The 18,147-nt window shown below is 44.0% G+C and overlaps 1 protein-coding gene across 3 annotated transcripts in view; it reads left to right on the top strand.

Moving 5' to 3' along the window:
• Nucleotides 1-18,147, top strand: part of LOC134344501 (vasoactive intestinal polypeptide receptor 2-like) — a 201,484-nt gene that overhangs the window by 126,722 nt on the left and 56,615 nt on the right. For 2 of the 3 annotated variants that reach the window (XM_063044403.1, XM_063044402.1), the window contains one exon: nucleotides 1,311-1,446. The exons of the other annotated variant lie outside the window; for it this stretch is intronic. In XM_063044403.1, coding sequence (XP_062900473.1) covers nucleotides 1,311-1,446 — 136 coding nt within the window. The remainder of the gene's footprint in view (nucleotides 1-1,310; nucleotides 1,447-18,147) is intronic. 3 annotated transcript variants of the gene reach the window in all.

The raw sequence follows: 18,147 nt of genomic DNA on the forward strand, positions 1-18,147 counted from the left end.
GGTCCAGGTTCTGGAGCTTTTTGATCAGAATTGAAGGAATGATTGTATTAAATACTGAGCTGTAGTCCTGCTGCCCTTCTTATATAAAGAACACTCGTTTTGGAACCTCATTACAAAAATCCTCATCAGTGTCCCTGGTATCTCCCTCCTTGCCTCCAATAGTAACCCAGTGGTTCTTACGCTCAGTGGCTACTTTATTAGGTAATTCCTGTACCTAATAAAGTGGACACTGAGTGTACATTCATGAAATTCTGCTGATGTAGCCCATCCTCTTCAAGGTTCGATGTGTTGTGCATTCAGAGATGCTATTTTGCACATCACTGTTGTAATGCTCGGTCATTTGAGTTACTGTCACCTTCCTGTCAGATTAAAGCAGTCTGGCCATTCTCATCTGACCTCTCTCATTAACAAGGCACTTTCACCTACAGAACTGCCACTCACAGGTTGTTTTTTTTAAAATACATTTTCCACGCCATTCTCTGTAAACTCTAGTGATTGTTGAGCGTGAAAATCCCAGGAGATCAGCAGTTTCAGGGATACTCATTTCACAGTCAAAGTCACTTAGGTCGTATCTCTGCCCCATTCTCTTGTCTGGTCTGAACAACAACGGAGCTTTTTCACCATGTCTGCATGCTTTTGTACATTGAGTAGCTACCGCTTGATTAGGTATTTGCATTAACGAGCAGGCGTATTTAATAAATGTAAGTTTGTTGTGCAGAGATATTGGCTACCAATTTTCCTGTTTAGAAAGATTCTTAAACTACGCCTTGGTGTTTCTAATATGCTCTGGCACATCCTGAAGTCATGGAAGGTGCTACGCAAATGCAAGATCTATTTCCTTGTTTTTTGAGATCGATTAAAAATGACAATTTCTGTTGCATTATTTGTAACCTATTTAATGTAAATTGGCTAAAGCCTCAGTTAAAATGAAGTACAAAGGAATGGCATATAATGTGTTAAATGTTAGCTCATTATTGTGGCGGTTAATGATTTTGGTCAATAATTTATGTAACATAATTCTCCCATTTAAACCTGATTTATAAGCCTGTGTGCCATTTGGCACTTAATTCCTGAGTTAAAAATAGTACTTGCTGCAGGTGATCAAAATTATGTCTGTTGCTGTTCATCAAGTAACATCAAATGTTGTAGATCTGTATTTATAGAGCCCTTTTAGCACCACAAATCTCAGTGACAATTATTTTAATTTTGGCAGTAATCAACTTAAATGTAATTGCCATTGGAAAAACAAGGTTAAAGGAATACCCTTCAGCTAACCAATTTCTTTCTGCATTTTCTGCCCCTCAATACAGGAAACTTCATTGCACACGGAATTACATCCACCTAAATATGTTTTTATCATTCATTTTCCGGGCAGTGTTTGTTTTATTGAAGGACAGGATACTGTATTCAGATCAAACTACTGATCAATGTAATGAAATAATACTGGTGAGTCACAGCAAATCTTTGTTAACATTCTTTTAAGTATAATGGGTGAGAAACTCTCTCTATGGGGCAATGAGCTAATTGGTAGAATTTTGCCATGAATCTTGATGCAAATCATGCTCACCAACTTTCCACATGCTTGCTTCATGGAAGTGCACCATAACTCTGCAGGTATATGATCGTCTCCCTTCAGAATTCTGAAAGGCCTAAATAGGATGGATGTGGAGAGGATGTTTCCAATAGTGGGAGAGTCTATGGAGGGAGTGCAGCGTCAGTTCACGAGGTTAATTCCCAGGATGGCGGGACTGTCATATGTTGAAAGATTGGAGCGACTGGGGTTGTATACATTGGAATTTAGAAGGATGCGAGGGGATCTGATTGAAACATACAAGATTATTAAGGGATTCCACACGCGAGAGGCAGGAAACATGTTCCCAGTGTTGGGGGAGTCCAGAACCAGAGGCCACAGTTTAAGAATAAGGGGTAGACAATTTAGAACGGAGTTGAGGAAAGACTTTTTCACACAGAGGGTTGTGGTTCTGTGGAATACTCTGTCTCAGAAGGCAGTGGAGGCCAATTCTCTGGATTCTTTCAAGAAAGAGTTAGATAGAGCTCTTAAAGATAACCAAGTGAAAGGATATGGGAAGAAGGCAGGAAAAGGGTACTGATTGTGGATGATCAGCCATGATCACAGTGAATGGTGGTGCTGGCTCAAAGGGCTGAATGGTCTACTCCTATTGTCTATTGAGTCTAGGACCAGAGCACACAGCCTCAGAATAGAATGACATCCCTTTAGAACAGACAAGGAGGTATTTGTTTAGCCCGAGGGTGGTTAATCTGTGAAATTCATTGCCACAGATGGCTGTGGAGGCCAAATCATTGAGTATATTTAAAATGAAGGTTGATAGGTTCTTGATTAGTAAGGGCATCAAAGATTATGGGGAGAAGCCAGGAGAGTGGGGTTGAGAGTGAAAATAAATCAGCTCTGATTGAATGGCAGAGCAGACTCGATGGGTCAAATGGCCTAATTCTGCTCCTATGTATTATGGTCTTACGGACTTTCTCTATATGGAGGCTGCTGTTCATTTGCACCAATGATGTCAAGCACCATGGAGGATATGTTGATGCACAAGCCCAACACTATATTTTTGCCTATGGCATGGGACTCAGAGGATGAAGATCCTGATCCAGTCTTACTCAGACTGCACATCTCTCCCCAGTTAAGGAAGAGCAATTGAGTCCATCACCGTCCATCGGGGTCACTTCTGATCTCTGTTACAAGTCAGGGTTCAGTCATCATGACCCCAACTCTCAGGTGCTCACCTCCAATGTTACAGTGTCCTCTCAATCTTCACAGGCACCATCATTCTCTCATCTTTGAGAGCATATCTGCCCAAAGCAGAGTCCTGCTGCACTCTGAGGCCATGCTATAGTGGAGCAAAATTTCCCAGTACAGCGCAAGGCTTTAAAAATTACTATTAAGTTATAATAATAAATAAACTAATAGTTCAAAAGCTAAATGGTGCGTTAGTGTTTGTGGGTTCATGGACCTTTCAGGGGGAAGAAGCTGTTCCTAAAACATTGAATATGTGTCTTCAGGTTCCTGTACCTCCTATGAGTGATATGTTGATCTAACCTTGGCCCAACATATTGATACAATTACAAAGAAGGCACGCCAATGACTGTATTTCATTAGGTGTTTGAGAAGAATTGATGTGTCACCAAAGACACTTGCAAATTTCTACAGATATACCATGGAGAGTCACCCTACCAGGAGAAGCCCTAGCAACAAGTTCTTTGGTACTGAGAAGAGGAGTGCCGTAGTGGTAGAGGATTCCATAATCAGAGGAGCAGAAAGCAGATCCTGTAGACATGACAGAGACACCTTAATGGTATATTGCCTCCCAGGTGCCAGGGTCAGGGATGTCTCGGATCAGATCCACGGCATTCTAAAGGGGGAGGGTGAACAGCCGGAAATCGTGGTACATATTGGTACCACTGACATAGGTAGGAAAAGGGAGGAGGTTCTGAAGAGAGAATATAGGGAGTTGGGTAGAAATCTGAAGGACAGGACCTCCTGGGTAGTCAGCTCTGGCCTGAGCCAGTGAGAGTAAGAATAGGACGACTTGGCAGATGAATTTGTGGCTCAGGGGACAGGGTTTCAGATCTCTAGATCATTGGGATCTCTTCTGGGGAAGGTATGATGTCTACAAAAAGGACGCGTTGCACCTGAACCCAAGGGGGTCCAATATCGTTGTGGGCAAGTTTTCTAGAGCTGTTTGGGACAGTTTGAACTAATATGGCAGTGGGATGCAAACAGGAGTGATAACAGCTGAGAATGGGGCAACTCCAGTGGATGCAGTGTGTGGTGATACTGTGAGGAAGGACGGGCAGATAATAGGGCAAAATTGCAGTCAGTAGGGTGAGTTAAGCTGTAATGGGGGGGGGAGGGCAAAAGCAGAAAAAAAGGACGGAAGGTGTTACATTTGAATGCATGCAGTATACAGAATAAGGTAGATGATCTTCAAGCACAGTTATAGAAATTGACAAGTATGATGCTGTGGGCATCACTAATACGTAGCTAAAAGAGGATTATAGTCGGGAGCTTAACATCCAAGGATACACCTTGTACTGAAAGGACAGGCAGGCAGGCTGAAGGGGTGGGGTGACTCTGTTGTTAAAAATTCAAATCCTTAGAAAGAGGTGACGTAAGATCAGAAGATGTAGAATCCTCCAAACAGTAACCAGGATGTGGACTAGAAATTACAACGGGAGATAGAAAAGACATATAAAGAGGGAAATGTTGCAATAATCATGGGGGGGTATCAATATGGAGGTAGATTGGGAAACTCAGTTTGGTGCTGGACCACAAGAGAGGGAAGGTGTAAAATGCTTAGAAGATCGCTGTTTTATAGAGCAGCCTACCAGGGGAATGGCAGTTCTGGATTGGATGTTATGAAATGACCCAGATTTGATTTGTGAGATTAAGGTAAAGGACCCCTTAGGAGACAGTAATCATATAATGATAGGATTCACCCTGTAGTTTGAGCAGGAGGAACTAAAATTGAATGTATCAGTATTAAGTGGAGTAAAGGAAATAACAGAGGCATGGAAGAGGAGCTGGTCAAAGTTGATTGGAAGGGGACACTAGTGGGGATGACAACAGAATAGCATTGGCTGGAGTTTCTGGGGTAAATTCGGAAGGCACAGGAAAGATACATCCCAAAGAGTTCTAAGAGAGGATGAGGCTACTGTGGCTGACAAGGGAAGTCAAAACAGCATAAAAGCCAAAGAAAGGTCATATAATATAACAATAATAGTTGGAAAGTGGAGGATTGGGAATCTTCTAAAAACCAACAAAAGGCAACTAAAAAGCCATTAGGACAGAAAAGATGAAATATGAAGGTAACCTAGCCAATAATATAAAAGAGGATACCAAAAAAAATTTGATATATAAAGAGAGCCAAAAGTAGATATCAGATCGCTGGAAAATTACGCTGGAGAGGTAGTACTGGGAGACAAAGAAATGTCATTGCTATTACTAAAGAGAACGTGCTTGGGAAGCTGAAAAGTCTGAAGGTAGGTAAGTCACCTGGACCAGATGGACCTCACTCCAGGGTCCTGACACAGATAGCTGAAGAGATTGTTGTGTCATTAATAATGAGCTTTCAAGAATCACAAGATTCTGGAATGGTTCCGGAGGACTGAGAAATTATACATGTCACTCCACTCTTTAAGAAGGGAGGGAGGCAGAACAAAAGAAATTATAGGCCAGTTCACCTGACTTCAGTGGGTGGAAAGATTCTGGGGTCAATTATTAAGGATGTGGTTTCAGGGTACTTGGAGTCTCATTGATGCCAAGAGCTAAAAGTAAGATACAAGCTGAAATAGGTAAAGAACAATGTGGTTTTGTGAAAGACAAAGGTACAAGAATGTTAAGAATACTATCAGAACAGGCTATTCAAGTGCAAAAAGGTTTGTTTGTTTTATCAACCACAAAAGCATATGATAAAGTGAAGCACAATAAGTTATTTGAAATATCACAGGAAACTCTCGATCTAGATTCGAAAGACCTCCGCCTAATCAGAAATCTGTACTGGGAACAAACTGCCACTGTAAGAATAGATGGAGAAGTGAGTCAGTTTACAAAAATAAAGAGAGGCGTTAGGCAAGGGTGTATTTTCTCCCCTGATTTGTTTAATGTGTACAGTGTGTTACGTAACTGGCAACAATGAATATCAACCGAGACAGGTTATATAAAAACAACCAAACATTTATTAAGCACAGATAAATGATAAAAAAAGTACAAACGAAAACCTTAACCGGAAGTTAACCGCTATGCAGCTGTTCAACAAATCGTCACTCGGCACTGTTCTTAAAGCGTTAAATGCAAAAACAGTTCTTAAAGCGGTAAAGTCAGATATAGTTCTTAAGATGGTAAATTTGGAAGTCCAACAGATTTATACGTTCAATTGGGAGAGACTTCTCTGGAGAAGGATTTCTTCATAGACGTGACTTTCCCGCTGGTTCTGTCCAAAGGATTCACGATGCAGGGAATAAACAGTTTAAAACAACTGACCTTAATTTCTTTTAGAGAGAGCAAACCTTTGCATGAACTCTTCTCTCTTCTGGCAAGAGTTATCTTCGATACAGGTCACTACTCCTTCAACGAAGACTCAATAAGGTCGATCCTTTGTTAAACTGTCGAATGAAACCGACTCCTCTCAATCCTTCGGGTCCTGTACTTCGATAAAGTCTTCACTCTCCCGTACTACTGCTGGAATAAGGTACATCAGCACATCTAGCAAAAATTGCCAATCCAGCACTATTGTACCTTGCAACAGAACGCAATACTCCGTTCTTTAAAAAATGAAACTGCATCATAAAAACAAATACGCAACAGAAACGGAGACACAGACACACGTTCTAGCTGGAAAACTAAAAACTAAAAAACTTATATACCCGTGGTGCACATGTCATCACATGACCTCACATCGGCGGGAAAATTACATCAGGTGACCTCCAAAAGACCATTACATCATTCTCACAAAAAAATCACAGATCTCCTTTAGGTATGTAACAAGTGAAACATTATTACAAAAAATAAGAGACATCTTGGGAATCAAAGTTGGCAGTGAAAACATCAATAATTTCAGATATGCAGATGACACTGTGTTAGTTGCAAGTACGGAGGAAGAACTACAGAATTTAATTGATACAGTTGTTGAAGAAAGTGCAAAAATGAGTCTATCTATCAATTGCAAAAAGACAAAATGTATGGTGATATCCAAAAAGCAGGAGAATCCTATCTGCAGGCTGAAAATAAACGGGGAAGACATAAAACAAGTACAGAACTTTTCTACTTAGGAAGCTGGGTGACATCAGATGGCAGGTGCGACATGGACATCAAAAGAAGAATAGGGATGGCAAAAGACACTTTTACAAGAATGAAGAGTATATTGACCAACACTAAACTAGGCGTGACAAATTGCCTCAAAGTACTGAAATGTTACGTTTATCCAGTTTTATTATATGGATCAGAATGTTGGATAATATCTAGTAACATGAGGAAATGAATTGAAGCAGCAGAGATGTGGTTTTTGAGGAGGATGCAAAGAATATCATGGATGAAACGAATATCTAATGAGGATGTCATGAACAGAGCAAGCACAAAAAGAGAAATAATGTATGAGATCATGAAAAGGCAACATAACTTCATTGGACATGTGATAAGGAAAGATGAGTTAGAATGCATGGTAATTATGGGAAAGATTGAAAGAAAGAAAGCAAAAGGAAGGCAAAGACAAATGATAATGGAGACAGCAGCCAGAGAACTGGAAATGAATACCAATGAATTGATGCAGTTGACCTGAAACAGGAGTGTGTGGGCCATGGCAGTCAAAGCTCAAACTGGGCATGGCACCTGATGATGGAGTCCCATGATAATATAGCCAAAGTCAACATGGTTTTCTAAAGGGGAAATCTTGCCTGACAAATCTGTTGGAATTCTTCGAGGAAATAACAGGCAGGATAGACAAAGGAGAGTCAGTGGATGTTTATTTGGATTTTCAGAAGGCCTTTGACAAGGTGCCACACATACCATATAAGTCTGCTGAGCAAGATCTTGTGAGATGTCCATTAAGAACAGAGAAGAGGAAAAATTTCTTTTGCCAGAGGATGGTGAGTTTGTGAAATTCATAGCCACGGATGGCTGTGCATGCCAAGTCAGGGCATCAAAGGTTACGGAGAGCAGGCAGGAGAATGGGGTTGAGAGAGATGATAAATCAGCTACGGTGGACTGGTGGAGCGGACACGATGGCCCATACAGTCTAACTCTGCTGCAATGTCCTATGGTCTTTTGGTCTTATAAGAGCTTTCTGACTGATTGCTATGGAGAAACCACTGCATAGGATCAGAAAAAGGTGCGGAAAGTTGTAAACTCTGCTAGCTCCATCACTGATACTAGCCTCCCGAGCATTCAGGACAGCTTCAAAAGGCGATGCGTCAAAAAGGCAGCACCCGTCATTAAGGACCTCCATCACCCAGGACATGCCCTCTTCTCATTGCTACCATCAAGGAGGAGGTACAGGAGCCTGAAGGCACACACTCAACATTTCAGGAACAGCTTCTTCCCCTCTGCCATCAGATTTCTGAATGGACAATGAACCTATGAATACTACATCATTATTTCTGTGTCCTCTCTGGTGGTAATAAGAGAATATGTCCCAGATGGCGAGAGTCCTTATTGATGGGAGCTGCCTTCTTATTCAAGGTACCCTCGATGAGGGGGAGGTTTTTGCCCGTGATGGATCTAGCTGAATCTACAACCCTCTGCAGCCTCTTACCATCCTGTCCATCAGCAACTCCGTACCAGGCAGTGACACACTTAGTCAGAAAGCTCTCCATAGTACATCTGTAGAAATTTGCTAGAGGCTTTGGTGACATACGAAACCTCTTTAACATTACAAGACCTTTAAAATCTATTTTGCACAGCCGATCTGGGATTCACTATTTGAATAACACATGCTGCATCGTACTACAAGTATATTAGCGTATCATTACTTGCAACTTCCATGGAAATTAGCACAAGTCCCCCACACAACACCATTTTAATATGTAATTTTACAAGTAAGGTAAACTTCTTATAAAGTGACTATTCACATGTTATTAGCAGAAGGAATGAGCAGAGGGTTGCCACCGTTAGTAACACTCTTCAGCTGAGGCAGCTAGATCACATTGAAATACTCCCAAATTCTTTGTCTATAATGAATTAATTTGATATGAAATGATAGATGTGTAAACTTGACCTACACTGCAGATTTGAAATGCCACGCTTGAAGAACAAATTTCGCACACTTAAGTAGTTACTTTCATTCCAAAAGGAATAAATATTTATCTATGTATCTTAATCAGCTTAAAAACTGCATTTAGATATTAGTTCTGAGCCAAATTACCCTTGCTGTGCTGAGGTCATCTATAACATTGGCAATGTAAGTCTACGCCGGTTGTTCATTTTCTAGGTCAGAACAATCCCCTGTGGGACTTAATGTCCACAGTAGCCCACCTCTCTGGTCTGGGGCTCTTGGGTGTAGGTAAACACAGCCACAGAATGTGAACACTGGCAAGTCCCGTGGAGAGTAATGACTTACTTGAACACTTCCAATCTTCACTTTGGAGTTTTATTTGAAAGTGGGGTGTTGGGAACTGCTTACATGTATTCAGTTTCAGGTGTATGATCCACTGACCAGCTAGTCAGGGTTTAACGCCTTCTTTGAAAGACAAATATACCAGCAGGGAAACAAACTCATCGTGAAATTTTGAAGAATCAGGCCTCTCAAACCTATTCAGCAAATTGAGTCCTGCCGAGGGGTTTTGGCCCGTAACGTCAACTGTACTCATTTCCATAGATGCTGCCTGCCCTGCCGAGTTGCTCCAGCATTTTGTGTTGGTAGCTCGGATTTCCAGCAACTGCAGACTTTCTCTTGTCAGCAAATTATTTATTTAATAGGTTATAGAAAAGAAAGTATAGAATTTAAGCACCAAAGAGAAGATCTGTAAGACCTTAAATAGACCTCGTTTGGAGTATTACATAAAGTTTGTTACGTCTTTGTACGAAGGTCTCTAGTTATTAAGGCTTGAACAGTGAGAGGTTTTCTACAAGAAGTGAGGGATGTGGATATTTCCTGAGGAGACTGAGGTCCTTTAACATCTGCCGGACGATGCTGAAGATGTTCTACGAATCTGTGGTGGCCGGTGCTATCGTGTTTTCTGTTGTGTGCTGGGGCAGCAGGCTGAGGGTAGCAGACACCAACAGAATCAACAAACTCATTCGTAAGGCCAGTGATGTTGTGGGGATGGAACTGGACTCTCTGACGGTGGTGTCTGAAAAGAGGATGCTGTCTAAGTTGCATGCCATCTTGGTCAATGTCTCCCATCCACTACATAATGTACTGGTTGGGCACAGGAGTACATTCAGCCAGAGACTCATTCCTCCGAGATGCAACACAGAGCGTCATAGGAAGTCATTGCTGCCAGTGGCCATCAAGCTTTACAACTCCTCCCTTGGAGGGTCAGACACCCTGAGCAATAGGCTGGTCCTGGACTTATTTCCTGGTATAATCTACATATTGGTATTTAACTATTTATGGTTTTATTATTACTATTTAATTATTTATGGTGCAACTGTAACAAAAAACAATTTCCCCCTAGATCAATAAAGTATGACTATATATACACACACACACACACACACACACACACACACACATACGTATATATATATATATATATATATATATAAAGTTAAATGAAGTAGGTAGTGCAAAAAGCGAACAACAAAAAATTAGCGAGGTGGTGTTCATGGGCTCATTGTTCATTAGAAATCTAAGGGCAACATTGAGGGTAGTACAAGGGAAAAGCAGTAACAGAATGCAGAACACAGAGTTAGAATTGCAGAGAAGGTGCAGTTCAGGCAGAATGTAAGATACAAGGTCAAGGCAGGGTATATTGTGAGATTAAGAGTTCATCATTCAACTTTACTCTCCAACAGGTCCATTCAATAGTCTTACGACAGTGGGATATAAACTACCTTTGAGCCTAGTGGGGTTTCAAGCTTCTGTAGCTTCTGCCAGGGGATGAAGGGGGGGAGAACAAAGAATGCTGCGTGGCAGAAGACCGTCAAGTCAAACTGGAGTTTCTAGGAAGTATTGGGTCCGAGAGGCAAAAGAAAATAACATTTAAAAGTAGTAGCAAGGATCCACTGATAGACCAAATGGAACCCACTGCCTGAGCACTGCTTCTGCCCGGAACATCGGGAGGACCCGGCAGCATCACAGCGGCAGTCCAGGAGCAGCGTTGGAATCTGCGGTAAGACGCTGAACTTTAAATAACTTGAGAGATTGTTTCATGGAGAAGAGCACTGCTGTCACTGCGTTTTGGGTTAGCGCTAGCTTCACGTCACGGGGATCATCGCGCGCAGGCGCTTCTGGGAAATGATAAACACGAGGAATTCTGCAGATGCTGGAAATTCAAGCAACACACATCAAAGCTGCTGGTGAATGCAGCAGGCCAGGCAGCATCTCTAGGAAGAGGTACAGTCGACGTTTCAGGCCGAGACCCTTCATCAGGACTAACTGAAGGAAGAGTTAGTAAGGGATTTGAAAGTGGGAGGGGGACCGGGAGATCCAAAATGATAGGAGAAGACAGGAGGGGGAGGGATGGAGCCAAGAGCTGGACAGGTGATTGGCAAAGGGGAAATGAGAGGATCATGGGACAGGAGGCCCAGGGAGAAAGAAAAGGGGGAGGTGGGGAACCCAGAGGATGGGCAAGGGGTATAGTCAGAGGGACAGGGGGAGAAAAAGGAGAGAGAGAGAAAGAATGTGTGTATATAAATAAATAACGGATGGGGTATGAGGGGGAGGTGGGGCATTAGTGGAAGTTTGAGAAGTCAGTGTTCATGCCATCAGGTTGGAGGCTGCCCAGACGGAATATAAGGTGTTGTTCCTCCAACCTGAGTGTGGCTTCATCTTTACAGTAGAAGAGGCTGTGGATAGACCTATCAGAATGGGAATGGGATGTGGAATTAAAATGTGAGGCCACTGGGAGATCCTGCTTTCTCTGGCGGACAGAGCGTTGGTATTCAGCAAAACAACACAGACTGGGAGACACGACGCAGACTGGGAGATCATTTTGTTGAACACCTACGCTAACATTGAATCCTCAAACTTCCGCAAATGCCCCACCTCCTCCTCGTACCCCATCCGTTATTTATTTATATATGCACATTCTTTCTCTCTCTCTCCTTTTTCTTCCCCTGTCCCTCTGACTATACCCCTTGCCCAACCTCTGGGGTTTCCCCCCGTCCCCCTTTTCCTTCTCCCTGGGCCTCCTGTCCCATGATCCTCTCATATCCCTTCTGGCAATCACCTGTCCAGCTCTTGGCTCCATCCCTCCCCCTCCTCCTACCATTTTGGATCTCCCCCTCCCACTTTCAAATCTCTTACTAGCTCTTCCTTCAGTTAGTCCTGACGAAGGATCTTGGCCCGAAACGTCGACTGTACCTCTTCCTAGAGATGCTGCCTGCTGCATTCACCAGCAACTTTGATGAGTGTTGTCTGGGAAATGGCGCGAGGTTTAAGAAGAGCTCGGGAACCTTCAGGAAGGGTCGCCTGGTTTGAAAACATAACAGTTTATTAGGGAGCAGAGAGGTGCAGGTCGGAATCCGTCTACAAAGTCCAGAGAGGTAGCCAGTTTTTTCACCTTGTTTGTTATGACTAGTGTCTTAATACTTATGACTAATGACTAGTGTCTAGTAACTAATGTCTAATGGCTAATGGTTGATGGAACTAATGGAACTATCAAACTGCCACACTTGTGAAAAATAAAAGGAGGAAAAAGGAGAAGTCGTTTGGTCATTGAGTGGAATCTAGTTAAAAAAACCTTCGGGTAGATGCATTCAATCCCTTTCAAGTGAGGAAGTTGCACATGTTCAAAGAAGAAAAAGAAATGTGACTTGACAGTGAAAAAACTGGTTGACTGGGAAACTGGAGAACCAGGAAACAGAAATCTGGGAGCTTTGAGCTGGAACAGCAGGAGCAATAACCTGGAATCCTGAAAAAGGAAGAAAGTCAAGTTAAGATAAAACAACATCAAAGCATCATTAAAAAGTTGTCCTTACCTTTTCACCTGTGAACAGTCTGCAGTGGAAATCAAACATGGCTGATCAAGCTGTTGGGAAATCAGATGAGCAACTCAAGGTAGAGCGAACGACAGCAAAAAGATTATTTTCTTGTCTGATCAACAGTATTACCAGGACCTATGAAGACACATCTGAAGAGGAGCTCAGAGTCAGTTTCAATAAACTCACAATAGAAGCCGAGAAAGCCATAGAAGCCAGTGATGATGTGGTGGCCGGATTCATTGCGGAACTGGAGGTGGAGCTGAACACAGAGGAAGTAGCTGTGTTAACTGAACAGCAAAAAGCCAACCTGGCAAAGATGGCAAATGAGTGTCAGTTGAAACTAAAGGAGGTCAGAAGCCTAATTCAGGAGACTCTTTGGACCAATTTTGGAAATGTTGAATTGCTCACAGCACTACAAGCAGCAGAGGATGAATGTGAAAATGTCGCTGCTGTACAACCTGATCGCCACCAGGAGGCGTATGAGTTCATGCTTAACCACCTGCGAGGACTGGTAACGACAGCAAAGGAGGTGCATGGTCAGTGGAAACGATGGATCCCGCCAGGGGATCAGAAGGACCTTCAGAATCACCTAAAGGGGCTCGAACTCCACATCCCCAAGTTGGTTTCCAAGAAGGCCCACTTCATACAGGCAAGGAGAAAGGAGGATGCAGAAAGACTAACAGTGACGGCGTTAGGCTTTTTCTCCAATTTTCCCACGCCAGCCATCAGATTGAAACTGACAGCCCTTCCCAAGTTTACTGGCAGCAAACGTGATTTTCACAGGTGGAGAAAGGACTGGGAAGCACTCCAGAGGCAGGGAGAGCTGACCAGTTCAAGAGAGGTGAAAAAGGTACAACTACTGGACAGTCTTGACGACAAAATCAGAAGAAACTTTCCCCCCACTACTTATAACACTGCAGATGACATCTTCCGTGTTCTAGACAACCGCTATGAAAATCAAACATGCATTGCTATTGAAATAGTGAAAGAGTTACAGAAAATGCCAGCTGTCAGAAATCATCAGTCACGGAAAATAGTGGAATTAATTCAAGCTGTGGAGAAGGCACTTCAAGACTTGAGTGACCCTGGAGACACGGGTGCTATCAAAAATCCGCTGGTGACAAAATCAATTTAAAGTAAACTTCTAGAAACTCTCAAAAAGGAATGGCAGGTCTACATCGCTGACAGGAAAATTGCTGTGGCACCATCTAATCGGTTTGACAGTCTCTTGGAATTCCTCAAAGGGCAAGAGAGCATATATGAGCAGCTCGAGCAACTGAGGGATGAAGAACCAAGTAGAAGAGAAGCCAGGGCTGAGCCAAGACATGCCAGAACCAAGTCTACCAAGTCAGGTGACGACCATGCAGGGTGTGTGTTCTGCGGTGATGGAAAGCACAAAAGGAAGCTCTACTTTTGCAAACAGTTTCAAGCACTAAAGCTACCAGAGAAAAAGGCTGCAGTAAGAAAGTTGAGGGCATGCAAGAGGTGTCTCGAGGTTCATGATGACATCCATTAGTCTTGTAAGACCATGGATCTTCACTCTCCAGGGTGCAAGCCTGGGCAAGATTGTATGGAAGACCAGCAGTTGCCCATGCTGCAAGTCTCCCCTCTCCCCGACACCAATGTTGTCCAAGGGAAGGGCATTAGGACCCATATAGCTTGGCACCAGTGTCGTCGCAGAGCAATGTGTGATTAAGTGCCTTGCTCAAGGACACAACACGTTCCCTCGGCTGGGGCTCAAACTCAAGACCTTCAGGTCGCTAGTCCAATGCCTTAACCACTTGGCCATGTGCCCACACACATGATGATAGTTCATACTGCAAACCCACCTATCTGTGTAAAAACCAAGGCTGCAAGGATGCGCATACTCCTGAGCATCATTACTATCTGTGCCCCAATGCTGAAATAAAGAAAAGCAGCGCAGGTCAGAAAAAGAGCAGATTTGGTCCAGAGGAAGATAAAGGCAAGGAGAAATATACAGAGGATCAAGAGGAGTTCTTCAGCAAACTTTCACCAGAATTGGCCAAACAATGTCACGATGTATTTTCAAACACTGCATCCAGAGCCTTCAGCACTGTGAAAGATAAACTGGGCCTTCTAGTGGAAAGTGGATTGCAAGAGCTGCCAGTGATTATGATGCTTCTCGAGGTCACAGCTAACGCTGGGCAAAAAATCGGGACGTTAATTGACTTGGCTTCAGACACCAATTATATAACCCACAAGGCTGCAAGCAGAGGTGAGGAAATCACTCTCGTTGTCTATGGAGTTGGGGGGATGAAGGTTCAGGTGGAGACAAAGTGGTACCTTCTAAAAATCAGAGTAAACACTCCCAAGGGCACTCTCAAATCACACCAGTTGGTTTGTTATGGACCAGACAGCATTGCAAATGTCCACAAATATGTGACACCGAAGCAACTGCAGAAACTCTTTCCAGACATACAGCTTGATGAACTCGTGAGACCCAGAGAAATAGATTTACTCATAAACCATAGGGAAGGTCAGCTAGCACCTCAGAGAACCAGAGCTGTTGGAGACCTCGTGCTGTGGGACGGACCACTGGGGAAGACGGTCGGAGGAGCACACCCTGATCTCTTTGAGGAGCTGTCTGTGTCGGCCCACATGTCCAAGAGACATTTTACAAGGTCAATGAGAGCGGCTGCTGTAAAGTATGAGGAGCTCACCAGCAGAGTCCCAGAGCAACTTCCGCCAAACAAACAGGATGGCATAAAGTTCCAGGAGTCAGGTACTTCAAGCACCAACCGGGACTTCCTAGAGTGGTGGAAGTGGGGTAGTATTGGTGCAGCATGGGAGCTCAAAATGTGGGGGCTGCCACTGTGGAAACCGTCAGCCAGGCGTCAAAGGAATGACTCTTGCTGAGGAGAGGAAAGTTGTAAGAAGAGGCCTCACCTATGTCACAGGTGACCGCCACAACAAGGAACCACATTGGCACGCCAGATATCCTTGGTTAGAAGATCCAGCTTCCTTGTCAAACAATAAGAGAACAGTCGAGGCTACATTTCTCAGGACAGAAAGGCAACTAGCCAAAGGACCCGAGTGGAAAGCTGCCTATGCTGCTCAAGTGTGTGACATGGTCGATCGAAGGGCTGCAAGGAAATTGTCCAAAGACACAGTCATCAACTGGAACGGGCCAGTCTGGTATGTGAGTCACCTTATTGCTCCAAACCCGCACTCTGTCATGACCCCAGTGAGACTCATGTGGAACAGCAGCCAAAAGTTCAGAGGTTTGAGCTTGAACGACCTGCTAATGAAAGGTCCAGATGTCCTCAACCAGACCCGTACTGTCCTACTCAGATTCAGGGGTGGGGTATACGCTGCTCTGGGTGACATTTAAAAGATGTACAATTCGGTTTGGTTGGAAGACCGAGAAGTGCACCTGCATAGATTCCTCTGGTGAGACTCCGAGGACGAGGAGCTGGAGGAATATGCAATCACAAGAGTGAACATCGGAGATAAACCAGCAGGGTGCATTGCGCAGCTAGCAATGCGCGAAACTGCTGACCTCCCTCCTTTCACCCACCTCAAAGAGGAGCAGCAGGTGCGCCAACACGACAGCCACGTTGATGACATTCTCACATCCCACAACAACCTTGACCAGCTGAAATCCATCACAGCAAATGTGGAGCAGGTGCTGAAGGCCGGAGGTTTCGAGCTCAAGCCTTGGGTCTTTTCTGGGCAAAGTGGGAGGAAAGAGTACAATGACAAGCTGGAGAAGTCCAAGGCAGAAACCATGGTCTTGCCAAACCAAATACACGATGAAGACAACAGGGCACTTGGCCTGGGCCACACAGTAGAAGAGGACAAGCTCCATGTCATGATTGCAATCAATTTCTCAAAGAGAAAGAAAAAATGAGACTTGGCCAAGATCTTCTACAAGAGCAAATCAGAGACCAGACGCCAAACCCCCTGACACAAAGAGAACTGCTCAGCCAAGTATCAGGGCTGTATGACCCAATTGGCCTGGTAACTCTTGCTAAGCAGAAGTGAGCTATACTGGTACAAAGGGTGTTCCAAGAGGCAACGGGTGAAAGGTATCCAGTCAAAGACACTTGGGACATAGCACTCTCAGATGGCCTCAGGAAGGATGCAATTAAGCTCTTCGAGGAGTACATTCAACTTGGCAAGGTAAAGTTCACCAGGGCAGACTCCCCCATGCTTCACTGAGGAACCCTGGGCAATCAGGTTCTCTGATGGAAGTGAGCACGCCTATGGAGCAGTGAGGTACCTAAGGTGGAACTCGGACCAGGGCTCAATCGTCAGGCTGGTGGAATCTAAAGCCAAATTAACTCCCTTGGATCACAAAGGTGATGCTGTCAAAGCAGAGATGTGTGGAGCAGTGTTTGCCTCACGCCTGAGAAAGTACTTTGAGCTGCATAGCCGAATCCAAATTGGGAGGTGGTACCATTTCGTTGATAGCCAAACAGTCCTTGGTGCAGTACAGCGAGAAAGCTATGGCTATCAAACATTCTTTGCAAATAGGATCGGAGGGATTCAAATCAGCACAGGGATCCAGGACTGGCAGTGGATTCCTGGTCCACAAAATATTGCTGACGTAATCACCAGAGGAGCCAGCCCTCAAGACCTGGATGAAGACTCAGAGTGGCAAAATGAGCCAAAGTTTTTGAGTTTACCAGTGAATGAATGGCTGATGAAATCAGCCAAAGAACTAGCAGCCTCTGCCAAGGAAAGCATCAACAAGTTGCAAAAGAAGGCATTTGTTGCTGCTTTGACAAGGGCCAAGGTAAAGAAACAAGAACCAGCACAAAAACAGTACCAGGTCAAAACAGAACAATGGAGACCACCTGCAGCGTCAGCCATCCAAAGCCTTGTGCACATCAAGTGGTTCAGTGTTCTAACTCGAACACTGATCTGGAGAGCAGCAAAACAGCTCATTGGACGAAATCAAGCCGTGGACAGTCCAAAGCGGGAGGCAGTTTCTTTGGCAGGAGTCATATCAATAAGGGAACGAAAAGATGCTCTAAGAGACATTTTTCTAGCAGCACAGGAGGGCGCAATCTTCCCAAGTACCACTCGAGACAGGCTGGTAATCTACAAAAACTAAGGCTCTAGACTGTTGGTTTGTAGTGGCCGAATGCAGATCTTCAAAGAAGATTAAGTTGGTGCCCCCATCTTGCCCTATGATGCCTGGGTGTCCACACTGTTAACTTGGGAGGCCCACAACGAGAGTCATGACGGAGTGGCTGGAACCGTGCTCAAGATGAGAAGAAAGGCATGGGTCATAAGGGAAGGAAAATTGCCCAAAAAGTTGTCAGTGGCTGCATGCTCTGCAGGAAGGCAAAAGCAAGGAAGTGTCAACAAGTAATGGGTGACTTGCCACCAGAAAGAACTGAACCTGCTGCACTGTTCCAGTTCACAACGGCGGACCTCCTTGGACCCTACCAAGTACCAGACTAGAGTTCCTAGAAAGTATTGGGAACTAGAGGCAAAAGAAAATAAAATTTAAAAGTAGTAGCAAGGATCCACTGATAGACCGGATGGAACCCACT

Source organism: Mobula hypostoma, chromosome 3, assembly GCF_963921235.1.
Source record: "Mobula hypostoma chromosome 3, sMobHyp1.1, whole genome shotgun sequence".
Classification (NCBI taxonomy): Eukaryota; Metazoa; Chordata; class Chondrichthyes; order Myliobatiformes; family Myliobatidae; genus Mobula; species Mobula hypostoma.